Below are 20,052 nucleotides of genomic sequence, written 5' to 3' on the forward strand. Positions count from 1 at the left end.
GTGCTCGACACTCAGGTAGCTATTGTTGAGCCTCAATGAGAACAGCGTTGCTAGTCCTCTCGTTGATTATCTCCCGCTAACAAAGGAATCGTTTGCGTTACGTCAGCCCCTGCTTTTCTTTTTGCTAATAACTCCTGATTACCCCGCTCTACTGTTTGCGTTCTCTCTTCATGCCGTGCTCTCCGTCTCTCATCCAAAGCGCGCCTCAATATCGTTTAACGACTCTAACTTTTCTAAACATCTCTCTCTTTCTATCTCTCCCTCATAAGCACATGTACGAGGGTTGTTCAAAAAGTAAGATGACTTTATGGTTTTCTCAAAAAATATTTATTTATTGGTCAATATTTATGTTATCCCCTTCAAAGTAATCCCCATTAGATATAATACACTTGTGCCAGCGCTTTTTTCAATCATCGAAATACTTTAGGTAATCATTTTAAGGTATAGCCTTGAGTTCTTTCAGTGATGCAGTTTTTATCTCCTCAATCGTTCAAAATCGATGTATTTTCATAAGTTTCTTAAGTTTGAGGAAAAGAAAAAAATCACTGGAAGCCAAATTCGGTGAATATGGAGGCTAAGGCATGACTGTGGTGTTGGTTTTGGCCAAGAAATCTCTCACAAGCAACAATGAATGAGCATTATCGTGATGCAAAATCCACGAATTGTTTTACCAAAGTTCCGGATATTATTTGCGTATTGCCTCTTGCAAACGACGTATAACTTCATGGTAATACTTCTTATTGACCGTGAGACTTTGTGGTAAGAATTCTTAATGAACTACGCCACGATAATCAAAGAAGACAGTGAGCAAAACCTTGACATTTGATCGAACTTGGCGTGCTTTTTTCGGTCTTGGCTCATGTGGGCTCTTCCATTGGGACGATTGAACTTTAGTTTCGATAGCATAACCCACAATTCATCACCAGTTACACTCTTTTTGAAAAAGTCAGGATCTTCATTGATTTTATTTAACATTTCCTGAGCGACGGTCATGCGACGGTCCTTTTGATCAAAATTAAGCAAAAAAATTTCGCTGACACACGTCTCATGCTCAAAACATCCGCAAAAATATCATGACATGAGCTAGTCAATATGCCAACATCTTCTGTAACTTCTCTGATGGTAATTCGACGATTTTTTAACACAATTTCTTTCACTGCTTCAACGTTTTCATGTATTGTTGATGTGCTGGAACGTCAAGGGCGAGGTTTGTCTTCGATATTCTCTCAGCCTTCTTGAAACAGCTCGTACCACTTATACTGTAACGGGGATTTAGACCGCTGCAATATATTAATTAACCAAGATTGAGTAGTGGCTGGCACAAATGCAGCTCTTCGCGGCACTGCGTTTTCTGCTATGCAAGAATGGCCCGGTAGATCAGATAGCCAACTGGCTCGCGGAGAGCGTCGTGAGTCACGTAGCTTAAATCACGAAAGTTAAGGGAAGCGACAGGAAGGAAATGTAGTACGAAAGAAAAGCCATGCAATTTTAATAGTGTACGAATATAAAAAGTTTGTGTACGTGTCAGTGTACAGGGCGGTTCGGAGAGAGCGGCGAGATAGGCAAAGTGAGAGAGAGATGTAAGGAACGGTGGGTACTTACATTAATCGAAGCCCTTCAATTACACGATTGGCACGATTACGGAATTCGCCTAACAATACAGTCGCTAATCGCGAAGGAGGAGGAGGTATTGCACGCACAGTTGCACCTTTCTCACTTGTCATAGTCCAACTCTCTTTCCACGAGGCGATTCACAAAGAAAAGTTAATATAAATGCACGCACGATCGAATGCCTCTGCACGGCTCGCGATCTATCGGATAATTGCTGGCCTTTCGTTACGCGGCGCGCGGCGCGCGGTTCGTCAGACATGTCGCTAAGCCTACACGGGCACGCGGTCTCTCTCTGCCAGCGCTCTCTCTTTCCTTCTCCGCAGTCGTCTGCTGCTGCTAAGGAGAGATATAGTTCAAATAATATAACATTTATATATATGATATTCTTAATATTATGGTCATATAGAGAAAGAGACAGACATAACGAGTTGATGTCAAACTCGTTATAATACATATTTTTTTTACTCAGAGTAGACTTACCGTATGCAATTGTCAATATTTCAAGAGCTTTAGAGCACTGGATTCCATTTTTCACACAAAATTTAATGCAAACTCTTTGCTCCATTATTTTCTATAGAAGAAATCACTGAGCACACCAAACACTTCTAACCACTGATGCCTCTGCCAGAAAAACAACACGTGCTATGTAGTTAAAACTATGAGTATATGAACGTGACGAGTGTATCAATACAACAATCACAATAATTCAAAACTTGAATCTACGTAGCCCGCGAAAATTGAAAATTCACCTTATTTTCTTACACCCCTCATATATCCTCTTCTGAATACAATATGTTCCTATGACAATCCTCAAAATCCATCATTTGATGACAACGGCTTAATAACGAATGTAGAATTTGATAAACATTTCGGCGAAAATATCAATATTGTAGTCCAAACGATACAGATTGAAATAAACATGGTAATGAAAAAATTTATGTTAGCTTAAATAGCTGTTCTCTGATAATACGATTTTTATCAAAAAATATATTATACTATGCTATTTCAAATCATAAATACTCTACATGTGATTGCATTACAAAAAACAATCATTATTGTTGTCGGAGCTTCAGGGGCGGCTCCAAATCGATGAAAGCAGAAGCTGCTATTGAGTTCATAATTGTCAAATTCTGAAAAATACCAAGTTAAATGTTAAAGTTATTGTAAGATATGAAGAAAGTTCTATAATGGCATTACGTCATAAAGAAAAAATTTTTTTTTAAATGTTCGAAAACAGTAAAATTCCCTTTTAAGTTATTTTATAATTATTTGAATGAACTAATCAACACGTAACCCAATAATGCACAAAATTTTTATATGGCAATTAGTAAGAGCTTCAATAATATAAACTCTAACAACACGCCAGAGAATGTTTATTTATTTATAAGTTTTTCTTACGAAAAAAAGGATTACTTTATCAGATGGATCACAAACAACAATTTATCCAATTGATGCGTAAAATAAAATACTGAAAGTATACATTACTGATTTGCACGTTTTAAACAGCAATTTCTATTAACTTGACTATTTGTTGCAAACATGGTTTTAAAAAGAAGCGTTAATGGTTTTTGATCAATTTTCAAGTTTTTGGAATAAGCTTCGTTTGTTAGTTATTCATAACACTTCTTTTTATACATTCCATTTTATTAGACTTCTCTGTAATAATAATAACATAGTAAATTGCAAACTATTGCCCCATTCTTCAAATATAATAGGTAAATTGAAATTTGAATGAAACCTATATGGTTGTAGGTCGATGGTTAGATTCTATATCCCACTTGGAACATAGCATTGCAGCAGTTGAAGAAAGATTTGGAGAACATAGTATAGAGCTTGCCAATGAAATCAACAAAATTACAGATATATGTATGCAGTATCTCAATGAGGAAACCAACACAAACACTAAACAGTACAAGTAAGTATTACAACAAGTTAAAAATTGTATTTATTTCCAAATTCGCATATTTATTTTCTTTACAAATATAAGCTGGATCATTCAGGACCTAATAACAGAATAATATTTTCAAAAAATATAATGCATTGTAATGGTAAGTTAAACAAAATAAATAACACAAGAATACAAATAATAGGTCATTTTCTGTATCACAAGCGAACTGTGGTATTCCCGAAGGATTTTGGTGCGCTGAATCGAGATCTGGCCTCAGAATTGTTCCATCACGTCAGATTTTTGAAATATCCAAAGCTGACGTGATGAAACAATTCTGAGGCTAGATTTCGATTCAGCGCACTAAAATCCTTCGGAAATACTATAGCTCGCTTATGATCCAAAATATACTTGTATACGAGGTGTGTTCAAAAAGTAAGGTGACTTTGTATTTTTAAGAAAAAATATTTATTTATTTATCAATATTTATGTTGTCCCCTTCAAAGCAATCCCCCTCAGATACAATACACCTATACCAACGGTTTTTCCAATCCTCAAAGCACTTCTCATAAGCACTTTTCGGTATAGCCTTGAGCTCTTCCAGCGATGCAGTCTTTATCTCTTCAATCGTTGCAAATTTCCGTCCTTTCATAGGTCTCTTTAGTTTTGGGAACAAGAAAAAATCACATGGGGCCAAATCCGGTAAATATGGTGGCTGAGGCATAATTGTGGTGTTGTTTTTGGCTAAAAAATCTCTCACAAGCAAAGATGAGTGAGCAGGGACATTATCGTAATGCAAAAGCCATGAATTGTTTTTCCACAATTCTGGGCGTTTTCTTCGTATTGCTTCTCGCAAACGGCGCATAACTTCAAGATAATACTGTTTATTGACCGTACGTCCATATGGTAAGAACTCCTGATGCACCACGCCATGGTAATCGAAGAAAACAGTGAGCAAAACTTTGACATTTGATCGAACTTGGCGTGCTTTTTTCGGTCTTGGCTCATCTGGGCTCTTCCATTGGGACGATTGGACTTTGGTTTCGATATCATAACCATATACCCATGATTCGTCACCAGTTATGACCTATTTGAGTAAATCTGGGTCGTCGTTGACGTCATTCAACAGTTTTTGAGCAATGCTCATGCGACGGTTCTTTTGGTCAAAATTTAGCAATTTCGGAACAAACTTCGCTGACACACGTCTCATGCCCAAAACGTTAGAAAAAATTTCATGGCACGAGCCAAGCGATATACCAACATCCTCAGCAACTTCTCTGATAGTGATTCGACGATTTTCCAGAACAATTTTCTTCACTGCTTGAACGTTTTCATCAGTTGTTGACGTGCTTGGGCGTCCAGAGCGAGGCTCGTCATTGGCATCTTCCCGGCCATCTTGGAAGAGTTTGTACCACTTGTAAACATTTTTTTTACTCAGAACAGTTTCACCGTATGCCACCGTTAACATTTCAAGTGTTTCGAAGCACTTTATTTTATTTTTTACACAAAATTTGATGCAAATCCTTTGATCCATATTTTTCGATAGCAAGAAATCGCCGAGCACGCAAAACACTTATAACCTTTACGCCTCTCACAACCAAACAAAAAATGCTATACACTTGAAACTTGGTACAGATGTTCGGGAAGAGTGTACCAACATAACAAAACAAAAAATCGATAATCGAAAGTACGTTGCCCGTGAAATTTGAAGTCACCTTACTTTTTGAACACACCTCGTACTTGTGTTATTTAACGTTATTAAAAAGTCTTCAACTCTCGTTGTAAGGCTATCCGCCGCCTTGGTCTGTTCCTAGTATTCTCAGCGCTACCGCACACACGTTTCGTGAAATTAGTTTCATGAAATTAAAGACGAATGAAATTAATTTATGTTCCTGACTGCGAGCATAGGTTATTGGAATATGATAGCATGCGAACATTAACTCACTAAGGCCCATGCCAAAACAACATGAGACAACGCTAAACTAACTATGCCATTCATAGCATAAGTGAAAAAAAAGTATCCGTGTTTTTTCTTTTGCCATTTGCAATTGTTTATAAAAATTTATTTAAACAAATTACCTAAACAGTTAATATTTTTGAAAACTGATTACGGCAATCGATTCTACGGGAAAAATATGACAAAAACGTTTATAACGTTTTCTTGTCAAACTTTAAATTGTTAGTGTAAAACTGCAATAAACAATTGCAGGCCGGACAGACTCACCTCATATACGCCAAATCCCAAGCAAAATCCATGGCCTGTACCGTCAAACTATCTATGCCGTTAATTTTCTAATGTAGCTTCGACGATATAATTTTTCATGGAATTAGAAAAATATAGTTCAAACAAATCTAAAGAATTTTTATAGAACAAAGAAGAAATCGGTTCAATGTTGAAATGACAGTCATCATTTACAGTGGTGTCATGTGTCATAGGTTTTTCTTGCCAATAGAAAACATGATTAGGTTCTAGTAATTTTTGGGTACTGGTATAAAATGTTTTTCACATGTTTATAAGAACCAGTAGGAATAAGTTGAGATGATACATCTTCATTCAGATCGCCATCAGAATCTCCATCAGAACTTTCGTGGTCTCCGGGAATAAATGCTATGTTGACAGATCAAGAATTAGCTAGAGAATCGAACTCGACATCATCAACCTCAACAAAATCTGTTATATCAGCAATTCTGCGCCTTGATATTTTTCGCTTGGACATTTTTCAAGAATAAAAAATGGTGAAAATTATGAAATAATATAGAATACACTTCGTAAGTTAGATAGATGCTTCAAAGTGAAAGTAAATGATATCTATAAATTTTGATCCAACCGTTAGCCTGCCACTCAAATGTAACCTCTAACATAGTTTTCACACCTTTATAATAAAATAAAAATTTTTTCAAATCATCCACCCAACCATTAGGTTGTAGTATATTCATAACTTTCGGATGGATAGACTTTATAGTCATTTCCTAGCGTCAAATTTAAGTCTGACCAGAAAACGTTTTATACGTTTTTGTCGTATTTTTTCCCGGAGAATCGATTGCCGTAATCAGTTTTTAAAAATATTAACTTTTTTGGTAATTTGTTTAAATAATTTTTTATAAGCAATTGCAAATAGCAAAAGAAAAAACACGGGTACTTTTTTTTTTACTTATGCTATGAATAGCATAGTTAGATTTACGGTATAGGCCATGGATTTTGCTTGGGATTTGGCGTATACAGGTGAGCCTGTCCGGCCTGCAATTGTTTATTGCAGTTTTACACTAACAATTTGAAGTTTGACAAGAAAACGTTATATACATTTTTGTCATATTTTTTCCTGAGGAATCGATTGTCGCAATCAGTTTTGAAAAATATTTACTTTTTTGGTAATTTGTTTAAATAATTTTTTATAAACAATTGCAAATGGCAAAAGAAAAAACACGGGTACTTTTTTTCACTTCTGCTATGAATAGCATAGTTAGTTTAGCGCTGTCTCATGCTGTTTTGGCATGGGCCTTAACGGGTTAAGCATGGCAAAAAAAAAACATGTAGGTGTTGAATTTTGGGCGCACGCAATAATACAAATAACAACAAGAGGTCGCATCGTTAATTATGATGATGAGTGAGTAAGAAAAAGAGAGAAAGAAACTAAATTTAATTGCGAATTAATAATGTATTGCAATGCACGCAAAAATAAATAAAGCGCTTGCAAGGCAAAGAAATAACGCTTATCTGAACCGGGCATTGTTGCTGCAGACAGCAGTGCCTCCGTGTACTGGTGAGTAGACCGGGTGGTGTCTGATATTGTACTTTATTTGGCGCCGTTGTCACTTGGAGCTCTATAGCGGTTTGATGGAATTAATTTTCGCTGAATTAATTTAAGCTCCTAGAAAATCGCAATCTATTATCTCCTATGAAGTAAAAGAGAAAGGAAATAAGCTTATCGTTGGTGCGAAGATTTACCGTTAGTAGAGGTTGCGGCAAAGGTGGTTGAGGAGCGTTTGAAATTAAATTGTAAAATGGTTATTTATACATATGGATATATCCAATAAGTAATCCCTTACTTTATCCCTTTCTCACTTCCGAACTCTATGACCGCTTTTTAGCGGCTATGTCACTTGGCACCTTTCATCCGCAAATCAACCACCGCTAGCACTTCAATACCTTAAATAAATAAGCATTAGAACTAATATTAGCGGCATACATTTTCAGCTTGATCATGACAGCTAGAACAATGAGACAGCATACAATGGTGGAATAGCTCAAAAAGCCGACTCCCGTTAAAGTTATACAATATTTTTTCTTATACTATTGAAATAAAATACTAAATTTGCACCATTCAGCAAAGTCTTTTTATATCTACCAGTTCCGCGCATAGAGTAAATTATTTATCATTGATTTATCATTTCATATAAATTGAAATTTTTCAAATGAATTCCATAAATGATTGTTGTCTGTTTATTGTATTTACAAGGCAACGTTTCCAACTCTGCACCCTCGATTTTGCTGCAATTTGGATATATTATAGCTTATTGAAAAATAAAAGATACGTATTTTTTTGTTATCGACAGAAAAAGGCTTACTAAAAATTGGAAGCCATTTTCAAAAATCACCCCTAAGAGCAGTTTTCTATCAATATTTTTGGTTTCAATTAATATTTTTCAATAAAAAAAATGGAAAAAATTTGCTTAGGAAAAAGCAAATAACTACTAAATCTCTCAGCGAAATATGCAATTTTTTTTGTTTGAAAAAACACAATAAAAGGTTCGAATTTATTTCCTATTATTTTATGTCATGTTTAATGTGGTCTACTGCTAACACACTACTAATCCTTGCTCGCCGTAAGCACTTGTAATTATAATTAACTCTCTCGCTTTGTTTCATGTTTTCGCACTCTTTTTCATCGGCGCAACGTATACGCAACGGATTTGAACATAACAGAAGCAGATCAGAACAGTGATTAGTCTCGCAGTGTAGAACGAGAGATTCTTAACATTCATAATTTACATAATTCATTTTATTCAACTAATTGTTACAAGATTACAAAACATATACTTATAAAAGAACATCTTTTTACAATTTCGTCGCGTCAACATATTATCTCCTCTTCCCTACATATAAAGGCTTAATGTAACTAGCGATCGAGAAATAAAAGATTTTTGTAATTCTTGCTACTCGTTCTCCTCAATGTCATCTTTTAATTCTGTGTAAACCGCACTTATTTCACACTCAAAGGCGCGTGCTAAAAATTCAAACGATGCAATCTGGTGCAGCTTATTCTTTTTCACTCTTTTTATCGAAATGTCTTGACATATATATGTCATTTTGTGGCATGATAGCTTTTGAGCATGCATTGGTGTATTATACAGCATAGATGGTGTGCTCTACACCTATTAGTTGCAAGTTAAAATTCTAGCTGTGTTGGCGCATCAAAGGAAATCGATGCTATCTCAAGGAAGATTTTGGATCACATATGAATGAATGCATTCTCAGCTGCGTCATTGAAAGCGTTGTTATAAATTATAAGATGTTATCAATGAGAAAAGCAGTAGCAGCAACTTGAGCACAGTGAGCGTTAGCCTTCAATAAAGATCAATTAGCCTTCGATAAAGAATAGATTTTCCGAAGTTTTCAACAGATTACCGCAATCTATACATGTTAATCAAGTGCTTTTTGTATTTCAATTAAGCACTATAAGTATTTTTTTTAATTTTTTGTTTATTGGCTATACAAGATAATACTGTCATCTAAAATAGTACATAAATTACTGAACATAGAAAAATAAAATAATAAAAAGAATAACAATACGCAAAGAATATAAAAAAATAATAAAAATAATACGCTAAGAAACATCTACAGTAAACAGTATAACGATAAAAATAAATAATAAAATAAATATCTATACGTATAATTGATTAATTAATTAAAGCGGCTAATAATGACTAATTGTGGGATAATATCTACGGTTTTACAATGGTCTTTAATTTTTGTTATAGAAGTAAAATGAATATTTAAAAGCAATTCAAGAACATTCATGATTTTACATGATTTATCAATAGTAAAAAGACGATTCAATCCACCTCTACGGGTGTGGATGTAACAGTTTTAACACTATTGTAAAGAAGGCGAGAAGAAACGGAATAAAAGATGCGACTAGTTAGGTAGCAGGAATGAGGCGTTGACAAATCTTATATTTAAAAATAATATTGAATGTAATTTAATGAAAAAAGATATAGAGCAGATGCTAAATTATTGGGCAGCCAATGAATAGTTATGATCAATCCTATGCAGTCTATTACCACATCTATGATTAAGATAATGTATGAAACGACGTTGGATAATCTCTAGTCTTGATTAGTAGACTCCATAACATGGTGCCTAAACTACAGAAACATAAGTAAGTTTAGAATGGACAATAATATAAAGTTATCAATGTACCCAGGCACATTTTATGTACAATGTCACACGTAATCTTAGTTCGCTACACGCTTTTTTCACACGTTTAAATATTTAAGCACAAGTCTTTCACCAAGAACGATACAGTATTGTTGAATTTTGAAGAGTAAGAATAACTAACAGTAACCCCACTCTGTTAACTAACAGTCACAACACTGCATGTTAACAGATTTACTAATATAAAACTGACACACTGGCTAAAATAGATTTAACATACAGCCAGAATCAACAATAACGATTGATCAACTATGTCGAGGTGAGGGTAAGTCACGTAATAAAATAGCTCTGAATAGTGATTTAGATAGTTCTGAAAGAGTCACTTACGCAGACCGAAGTAATTGAGCATATTATGGATGTTCGCGGTGCGAGGCTGATCAAGACACCTGTACACCGATACTCTTCGCAGGTTACGGAGTTCATTCGTCAGGAAATTAAAAAGTGATATAAGAAAGGATTGATCCGTCTGTCTCAGAGCGAATGATGAAATGAACTAGTGATTTTTAAGAAGCAAGACTGCATCGACTTGCGATCGGTGAACATGACCACTCGCATCGACACTAACCCCATGCCGCGGGTAGATGTTATACTCGATAAGTTGTGAGGAGCCCGCTATATTTCAAAAATCGATATGAAAAGCGCCTACTTATTGTTAGTGGTACTCTTACAAGAAGATAGCAGAAAATACGCAAAGTTTGGTGTACCTGGCTGCGGGTTCTGGCAGTGTAACCGTATTATTTTTGGTCTAGTAAACGCTTCCGCAATCTTCTTGCGCTTGTTGAATGGGGTGTTTGGATCAGACTTTAAACCGCACGTTTTCAAATATCTCTATGACTTGATCATAGTCATGAAGACATTCTAGAATCACTTGGGGTTGCTCGAGAGGACGCGGAGACGTATGTTCTAAATGGGGCTGGAGATCTACGTTGAGGAAAGCAAGTTTGGTTGCTCAAGCGTTATGTTTCTAGGATATCTTTTTAATGAGAGAGAAGTGCGACCGGATTCCAATCACATACAGTTCGTTCTGAATTTTTGAATGCCGCAAAATATCAAACAGCTGCGTGGGTTTCTAGGAATATGTGAATGATACTTTACGTTCATCGAGCACGAGTCGCGTTTGAAAGTACCTCTCACGAAGCTTCTGCACAAGAACACGGCATGGCATTCTGAACAGTAACAAGCGTTCGATGCGCTTATGCATGCTTTGATGGAAGCTCTCGTGCTAGTGCGTCAGAATTATATACGTATTCTGATAGGAGGTATAAATGTAGTTGGTCTTTTAAGTCGTTTAGTAACTATCCATAATGAGTAATCTGTTGCTTCTGTAGAACTCAGTAATATGAGATAATTCCACGTTTGTGTTTTTTTTTTCGTATAATATTTTCTTTAGATTTTTGGATGTTTTATTTAGTTTAACTTTGTCTTGACTTGATCAAGTTATCTGATACCTTTTTCTGAATAATCTCTTTTCTTTGATTTTTTAAGCTATTTTAATGGATGTGATTGATTGTGTTTTATTTCTACGTATTTATTGTAGTAGTGCATTTGTCAACAGTTTCAGTTAGAATTACGTTGAGCGAGTTATTGCTGTTTTCTACATTATTAGCTGTTTTAAGAGAAACGTCACACGTTATGCGTTCTTCTATGCCAAGAGCATATTTTTTCCAGTCGACTTTAATGTTATTATTTACTTTATTCAATACTCGGTGGTGTAGAGTAATTAGTACCGACGATTGATCTGATGATAAATCGAAGCATGATAACACTTAAAAATAATTTTTGTTTATATCTTTTACCATAGCAAAGTAAATCAAATCCAGAAGCTTGTTTATATCTGTAGGCTAGTATGTTGGTTCTCCAGTGGATATCGGAATGTAGTTATTTTTTTACAGTAATTCATAGAGTACTCTGCCCCTATATGTTGGAGTTAATGATCTTATTCTTCAGCACGAATGTTAAATAGAAGAGCGATGCTAGATGCCTCGTACATTGGCCCGTACACATGCTGCAGGTTTTGTCTTTGGAAATGTATATTCTGACAATGGACAGTAAGAAATGCAGGTTTAAAAAACTGTAGAGATATGTCCATCCACGAGTAAAACAAGCGACCGGTCAGCGAGCATATAACCGGCAATCGCCTGTTAACCGGAGGGCTCTTGGAAACCACGACTTACATTTTCTGATCTATTATGTATTTGTACGACTTTTGTATTTTGTTTCATGCTTATCTATATAGTTTAGGTACGTGAATTACTCGCTATATGTTCCAGGGTACCTGTTTATATCAAACTTACCCCGAAGGGGCGGCTGCGCCTCCTCGATGGCTAGTAGTATGTGATCTGGTGTGGATGAGGTAAGTGGCGCACCTTGTCATTTTTGTGGTTTGGTTTGTTTTTCTATCTTTTTTTATAATTTGATTTTTTATTTATTTTATTTTGATTTGCTTTCGTATTTAAGCGGAGATAAATTAAATCCCCTAGTTGATATTTTCGTATATTTTCTGCTTTTGTTTAGTTTCTTTCATTATTTTGTTTTTCATTTCCTTTGTAATGTCACCATTATTACCTACCGGTTCCGTGAACGATCACCAGGCAGCCACACACCCTCATCCAGGATAATCATCCACATTTAATATACCCGGCCGGCACATTCCAGGGAAGGCAGGCTAGAGCATTACGATATCCCTTCCATAAAGGAAGACGATACTTCAAGCCAAGGTGATCTGGTGGTTTCACCCTGTCCGCCGCTATTGACGAGTCTTAGGGAGTTGAGTCTCTGACTCCCGCCTTGAGCGCGACCACTTCCGTGACCACTTGTTTGGCGGGCAAGTCTTAGCTTACCGTCTCACCCCCTTACTCTGAGAATTGAGCGAGCCCGTACCGATCAGCTGCCACGAGTCTTTACCGACGATATATGCAATACCGATCCTCGGTGTGGTCACGCTATCGTAGTTAGGCGCTTTATCGATCATTCAGTTGTGTGATAGCTAGTTTCTCTTCTTTGTTACAGAGTCGCTCTGAATAAGTAAAGCCGATTTTGTACATCAATAAAGTATCCAGTATTTATTTATATATTTAAATTCTTCCTCACTATTATCTAACTTAATTATCTATTATCTCACTTAATTATTCACTTGTGATCGATGCAATTTGATCCACACTGGCGTGGGGCCTGAACGACAAGAGTGAGACAGCTTCCGATTCTAATGAAAAGATCACTTGTTTCGGAGTGGCTGTAATTCTTATTATTTCTTCTGCACTGTTTTATGTGATTTATTTTGTCATTACAGCTAAATAACGTAATCCTACTACTTATAATTACCTATTTGTGATATTCAGCTTTAAACTATTCAGTATTTGACAGATTAAGAATTATTTCTCTATCCAGTTATTCTAAATCAATAACCTTTATTATAATCACTCCAAATTGTATTGGTTAATTGAATTCAGTTGAAGTGTATAATATTGTATATAAGTAATGCTATGTATAAGTGTATAAGTTTATAAGTGTATAATTTGCAAAATCTGACTTCATTTTGGTATTCCACGACCCCAAAAACCTTAAGATAGTAGGCTACTATGATGATCAAATGACCGTGCAAATTACGTGACTGAAAGGGCTAAAACATGCTTAATAAAAGTATTGTTTGAAAGAAAAGTTTAATTTTTCCTTTACTCATACCATAGAACATTAATGAACTAATAAAAACTTAACTTTTCTATATCATTCAATCTATTTATTAAGCCAGCTTACAACAAATTTTATATAACGCTTGGCTTGAATCATATTTTTATTCTGCATATGCCAATGAAGACAATGAGCCCTTTCACAGTTATTTTGTTCTGATCTAAATAAAAGTGATTTTTAAGTTCAAAAAAATTGTAACGGGGTGGATTAACTTTTACAATGAGGGTTTGTCTAAGAACAATCTCCCACGATGCACAGCTAACCGCCGCTCCGTTAATCACGTATGAGCATACGTGTATTCACCTTTATGATTGATACTTTCGCTCCAATGTCTCCTTTCCAATAGAGTTGAACTCAACTCAAGTCACCTGACTTGTGACATTTGCTTTATCTTAGGTGTACGTGGAATAACGTTTATTTCCACTATTCCCTAGACAAAATCGGTTTAAATAGATTTCAGGAAACGGATCCATTAAATTAAAGGGAAACGAAAGAATGTAATGCGGCGAATAAAAATCAAACCTTTTATAGGAATAAGAGTTACAGTCTTTTGTGGGACGAAAGACTTGCGCACGCGTATAAGATTAACATTTATCCTGGGAGAGAGAGATAGATAGAGAATACGAAATTCTATCGCAAACTACAACGCTCGGCGTGAATGCGATAACGGTCGCTTACGAATTCAGGTGAGGAATTATACCGTCACGCGGAAAAAAAGGTGGTGCACCTAGTGTGCGGTGCAATTACGGTGATCAGCCGTAATTGATGTTGGCAAACAACTCTTGCTCCCTGGTAATGCTGCGACGATGCTGCCTTAGCTATCGGATCGGTTGCTGCTCGTCTAACTCTTCGCTGCTCTTGGCTCAGTTGCTTTTTCTCACTCTTCAATATCATACCCACGCACGTACCAAAACCAAAAAACTTTCGCTCGGCAAACGGCAAAAAAACACAAGAAAAAATTGGCGGTTATCTATACAACATCTGAGGCTATACTGAAAATTCAACTTGCGCACGACCCCTCTCTCTCTCTTAAAAGTTTGCTCTCGCACTTCGAGTATGTCGAATCACGAACGTATCGATTGTTGGAATCGACTACCGTTGCAAAATATAAATTGAGAACAATACTTTTAAAGAAAAAATGATTTTACCGTGACATGAGCTATAATTCAAATACAATATAGTTTTAGTAAACTAATTTAATCATCCTCAAATTTTCGTGTGCCATTGAAAAAATTGAATTATTGCAGTTGCTTAGAGTGCCAAACATCAATTTGTAACAGATATTACAGAAATTGAAAAAATTTTTTCAATTTTTTTGAAGTTCTTTGAAATTTTCACTTTTCCTTATTTATTTTAATTTTCTTAAGGATATTGTATTACATCTATTTGTATCATTGGCGAATCTGACAATGACCTTGACTTTATTCTAAAAGTTATTTTTCAAATAATTTCAACGTTAACTTTCGTTTTTTAAGTAGGAATTTCTACTTATGGATCTAGATTTGGAATCAATGGAAAATTTTTCGTTTAGATAATCTATGACGTGTGGGATCCGGGACTCCTCCCCCCCTTCCCAAGATCAAAGTCATGCAAATTTCGATATTATTTTTTTAATCTGTTTATCCAAATGATTATACAATAATACAATTATACGGCTTTACGAAAATGTTTTCAGACGAAAGTTACTACTCGGAAGGGAATATTTTATGGGGAACTCAATTTTGACCTTGATGTTTTTCTACTAGGTTATTTTATGGTCATCTTTATTTTCTTATACAAAAAACTCATTTTTGATCTCGTATTCGTAAAGAGCATAAAATTTTATATCCATATATGTACCTGCAACTGAGGGTCAGATGATGTTCTGATTTTTATCCTAGTCCTAAAATGAAGGTTATGATAATACAGACCAATACTTTTTCCGAACCTGAGTTCATAAGTAGTGATTTCTATTAAAAAAAGAAAAGTTAATCTTGAAATGACCTTCAAAAGTAACTTTGAGGTCAAAATTAAGATCATCACCAAATTCATCAATAATAAAACTATAAACAATTTCTGAAACTTTCTTCCAATAATGCTTCAAGCTTGAGATTTTGGGCGGTTCCGGGACTTTTGAGATACTTTGTCTATTGATATGTAAAGAATAAAAAAAAATCTTTGGATAGATGTCGTTATAATTTCATCATTATCGGATCATTTGTTACGTCTCGCTGAAAGTTAAGTTTTGCGGTTTGCCTATATACTTTGAATCCAGTAGTAAAAGTTTGCTTGGCTTTTGTTTAAAACGTAATTTCTGAAACGAATGTGATAATTTCAATCTCATGCTGGTTTTATGCTAAAAAGAAGGTTATTTTTTGTAGGAATCGTTGACTTTTACTTGTTGGTTCTTTACAAAACACGGAATCATCCTCAGATTTTCGACAATATCATTGTTATTGTTATACCAATGCAATGGTATACTGGGTACCTATACGCATTAGTCTTCGTTCCCTAAAATCATAAGTATATAGACCATTTTAAAATGATATAGGAAAAGAAAGTTTTACATACAGTATAACTTGACCTACAGTTTAAAGTTAAATTAGAACCACCGGAATCATGGTAACAAACATATGACAATTTCTAATAATTTTCAAATACCTGGGGCTCGAACTCACAATCTCTTACACAGAAGTCTGAGTTCTCACCCACTGAACCATCGTGACTTCGTGCCACAATAGTGTTTTTCCAATCATTTTGCTAGATAAATATTTTAAAGATTAAATTTATTTACTTAAATATTTTTTGAATTGCTTTTTCTAATGACATCATTGAATATATTACGAAATAAATTAATTTTGAGTTTTTTTTATTTTATAAAGTAATGTTTCTATTTTTATATTTTATGTATTCTTACATGCAGAATTACGAAGGATACCTGATTTATTAAGATTATTGAAATAAAAAAGTAGTCGTAATAATTTATTGATAGTGTAACGGGGTAGATTAGCTAGTACAAAGGAATTTTATTAAAGCACAAACTCCCACGAATCAGAGCTAACCGCCGCTCCGTTAAACACGTATGGGTATATGTGTATTCGCCTTTACGTTTGATACTTTCGTTTCAGTGTCTTCTTTCCAACAGAGTTGAAATCACCTTGAGTCACCTGACTTGTGACACTCGATCTACCTTAGGTGTGAGTGACCTAATGCTTATTCCATCTAATCCCCTAGATGAAATCGGCTTAAAATTTAATCTGTAATAAATCTGTTATACTAATAGGAAACGAAATTACGTAATGTGGCGAATATAATTAATAACGTTTATGACTAGAAAAATTACAATCTTTAATGGACCGAAAGACTAACGCACGCAAATAGGATTTTACAATTATTAACAATTGTTACGTCCTACAAATTGTGAGACAAGAAAATTTTTTTATCCTTTTCAGGTTGTAATTTCTCACTTTACCCGGGTAAGGAAAGATTGATGTTGATTAAAAATACTTATTAAAAACTTTATATCGACATCTGTATCCCCAAATTCAGGAGAAAAAACTAAATTTATGACGGAACTTTGAGCTTTTGAGATAGAATGTAGTTCGGCAACTGTATTGGTTTCAACTGATTCTACTGGATTTCTTGATAAAGCGTCACCTGAAGCATTAAATTTTTCTGGTATATAAACAATTTTATAGTCATATTCGGTAACCTGGAATCTCCATTTCAATACTCGAGTATTTAAATCTGCAGTTTTGAATCAAACCAAAGGTTGATGATCAGTTATTATTGTTATAAATTGACCGTAAACATATGATTTGAAGGATTTAACACTGTGTATAATTGCGAGTGCTTCTTTCTCGTAGACTTCGTAACTTAGTTCAGCTCCGCGTAAAACACGTGAAGTATATGCAATTGGTCTGTCGCTTCCAATAGGACCCTGTGAGAGTATTCCAGCTATAGCATAACCAGAGGCATTAGTTCGTATATTATAGCCCTTAGTTTAATCCGGAAATTGTAAAACTGGGGCTTCACGCAATGCCTTTTTTAATGTGTGAAAAGCTTCGTTAGCTTTTGTATTCCATTGAAAAATTATGTCCTTACGCAATAATTTAGTCAAAGGTTTAGCGATTTTTGGATAATCCTTTATAAATCGGCGATAATATTCACATAAACCTAGAAATTGTTGGATGCTTTTGACATTTTTTGGTTGAGGAAACTTTTGCACAGCTGCAACCTTTTTTGGATCAGGCTCAAGACCGTTCTCACTGATAACATGTCCAAGATAGTTTACACGTCGCATTAAAAAGTTGCACTTACTCATTTGTAACTTTAATCCAGTTTTTCGTAATCTTTCTACAAGCAATTTAAATTTTCGACCATGTTCTTCAATGGCATTAGCATAAATAATAATGTCGTCTAAATAAACAAAAAGTTCAAATCCCTGTTAACCTCTTAACAACATATCCATTAATCTTTGAAAAGTAGCAGGTGCATTTTTAAGACCAAAAGGCATGCGTATGAATTCATAGTGACCAAAGAGTGTGCTAAATGTAGTTTTATGAGCATGATCTGGATGGATTTTAATCTGATAAAATCCCATGGCTAAATCTAAAATTGTGTAAAACTTGGCACCCCAACTTGGTCGAAAATTTGAGTGATATTAGGAATAGGGTATGAATCAGCAAGAGTTTTCTCATTTAATTCCCGCATGTCCATAACCATACGTTCGTTTTCATCGGTTCTTTTTGGGACTATCCAGACTGGTACATTGTAAGAAGATTTAGATTCACGTATTATACCAGCTTTTAATAATTTGTCGATATGATGATTCAATTTAGGTTTCATCTCACCGGGTAGATAAAAAACGTCTCGTACTTCGTTAATTAGCTTAATTGTGTAATTTCTTTCTTCATCATTCATGTGCTCTAGGTTTACATATACTTCAATTTTTTGATTATTATAATTATCTTTATTTTCTTCAACTAACAAGTCTGCAATACCTAAATTATCTTCATCTTAAATAAAATTTTTCACATTAAGATCATCAAAAGTTTCATTTTGCGAAATAGTAAAAACATGTCTTTTTGCGAGATTAGAAGTCTCACGTTCAGCAAATATAGTTTCAAATGCATGTAACATATAAGTTGTAAATAAATAAACTAACTAGTTTCAAATGCATTTAATTCGACTAGAACAGCTTTCTCTTCAAGAGAATCAACTCTTATAGAGGCAAAACTGAGTGGCAATTTATCATCGTTATTTTGTAAAATAAGTGGCATAAGATTGCCAGTGGCTATAAAATATTTATTCTAAAATAAATTATTGCTTTATTCTCTTAAAAAAATGATGTACCCAGTACACCTTCATTAGGTAATTCAAAATCATCAGTAACAACATGAAATACATCTAAGCCAAGAATAGTTATTATACTTAAACCAATCGTTGTTTGAGCATTGAGATCTATACCTTTCAATTATATTATTGTTTTTTCATCAACTTCAGCCAATGGAGATAAACTACCTTTTCTAATTAAATTACACTTAGAACCAGTATCAACAAGAAAATAATCTTTCGTTCCCGTATAAATATTATAAAACTGTACAGTTGGCGAAATTTGACTAGGACGTCTTTAGAGCGTATTGAAATTATTCATTCTTTTTATTTTTGTTGCACAAAATTGATAATCATCGAAACTTTTAAAGGCAATAGAATACCGATCAACTTTAAATTTTCTTTCATCAAAATCAATAATAGCTTTGTTTTCAGTGAAGTAATTCGAATCAAGAACAGCATCAGTAGTCATCGAAAAATTACCATTAACAACTAAAAATTCTATAGGTTTATCAAAAAGTTTCTTAGTAACAGTTCCAATAATAAGATAAGGATATAGACCTATACCTTTTAAAGTAAATCTTTTCTCGCGATTAATAATTGATAAATTATCGCGTAAAGTAGGTAACTTCAAAATATTAGCTTCAGATTCGGAATCAAGCATAATAGTAGATTTTTTATTTTACGAAAAATTAGCACTTATAACAGGTACTCGAGCAAAAATTATTAAGGCATTAAACGAAGAAAAGCTTCTTCTACTTCCTCCAATTGACGCTGTGTTGGATTGTTCGACCTCTGTGTCGCGCCCTTTTGAGAGGTCAAGTTCCCGCGTTTCCCGAATTTTTATTTTTCAATTTATAAAATTCAGATTTTAAATGTCCTTTCTTTTTGCAATAAAAACACTCAAGGTTGCTCTTACAATTTTTTTCATTACGTCCGCGACGGTTACATATTTGGCAGGTACTGTCATTATCAGGATTATCTCGTCTGGTGCGGCAATCCTTAGCCATGTGACCAATTCGATCGCATTATTGACAATTTGTTCCTGACCGACAATCGCGTGCTATATGACCAGAGCGATTGCAAATTTGACAGGTGCTTTGATCTTTTATTTTTTTTA

The 20,052-nt window shown here is 34.6% G+C and overlaps 1 protein-coding gene across 10 annotated transcripts in view; it reads left to right on the forward strand.

Annotated features, from left to right (window-relative positions):
• Positions 1-20,052, forward strand: part of LOC131671445 (SET and MYND domain-containing protein 4-like) — a 352,834-nt gene that overhangs the window by 248,404 nt on the left and 84,378 nt on the right. For 8 of the 10 annotated variants that reach the window (XM_058947901.1, XM_058947910.1, XM_058947855.1 and 5 more), the window contains one exon: positions 3,364-3,526. In XM_058947901.1, coding sequence (XP_058803884.1) covers positions 3,364-3,526 — 163 coding nt within the window. Of the gene's footprint in view, positions 1-3,363; positions 3,527-12,202; positions 12,286-12,523; positions 12,586-20,052 lie in introns of those variants that run through there. The other 2 variants (XM_058947929.1, XM_058947920.1) reach the window with 2 other exon arrangements.

The sequence above is a fragment of the Phymastichus coffea genome, unplaced genomic scaffold (genome assembly GCF_024137745.1).
Source record: "Phymastichus coffea isolate CEN01 unplaced genomic scaffold, Cenicafe_Pcof_1.1 PCOF00009, whole genome shotgun sequence".
NCBI lineage: Eukaryota > Metazoa > Arthropoda > Insecta > Hymenoptera > Eulophidae > Phymastichus > Phymastichus coffea.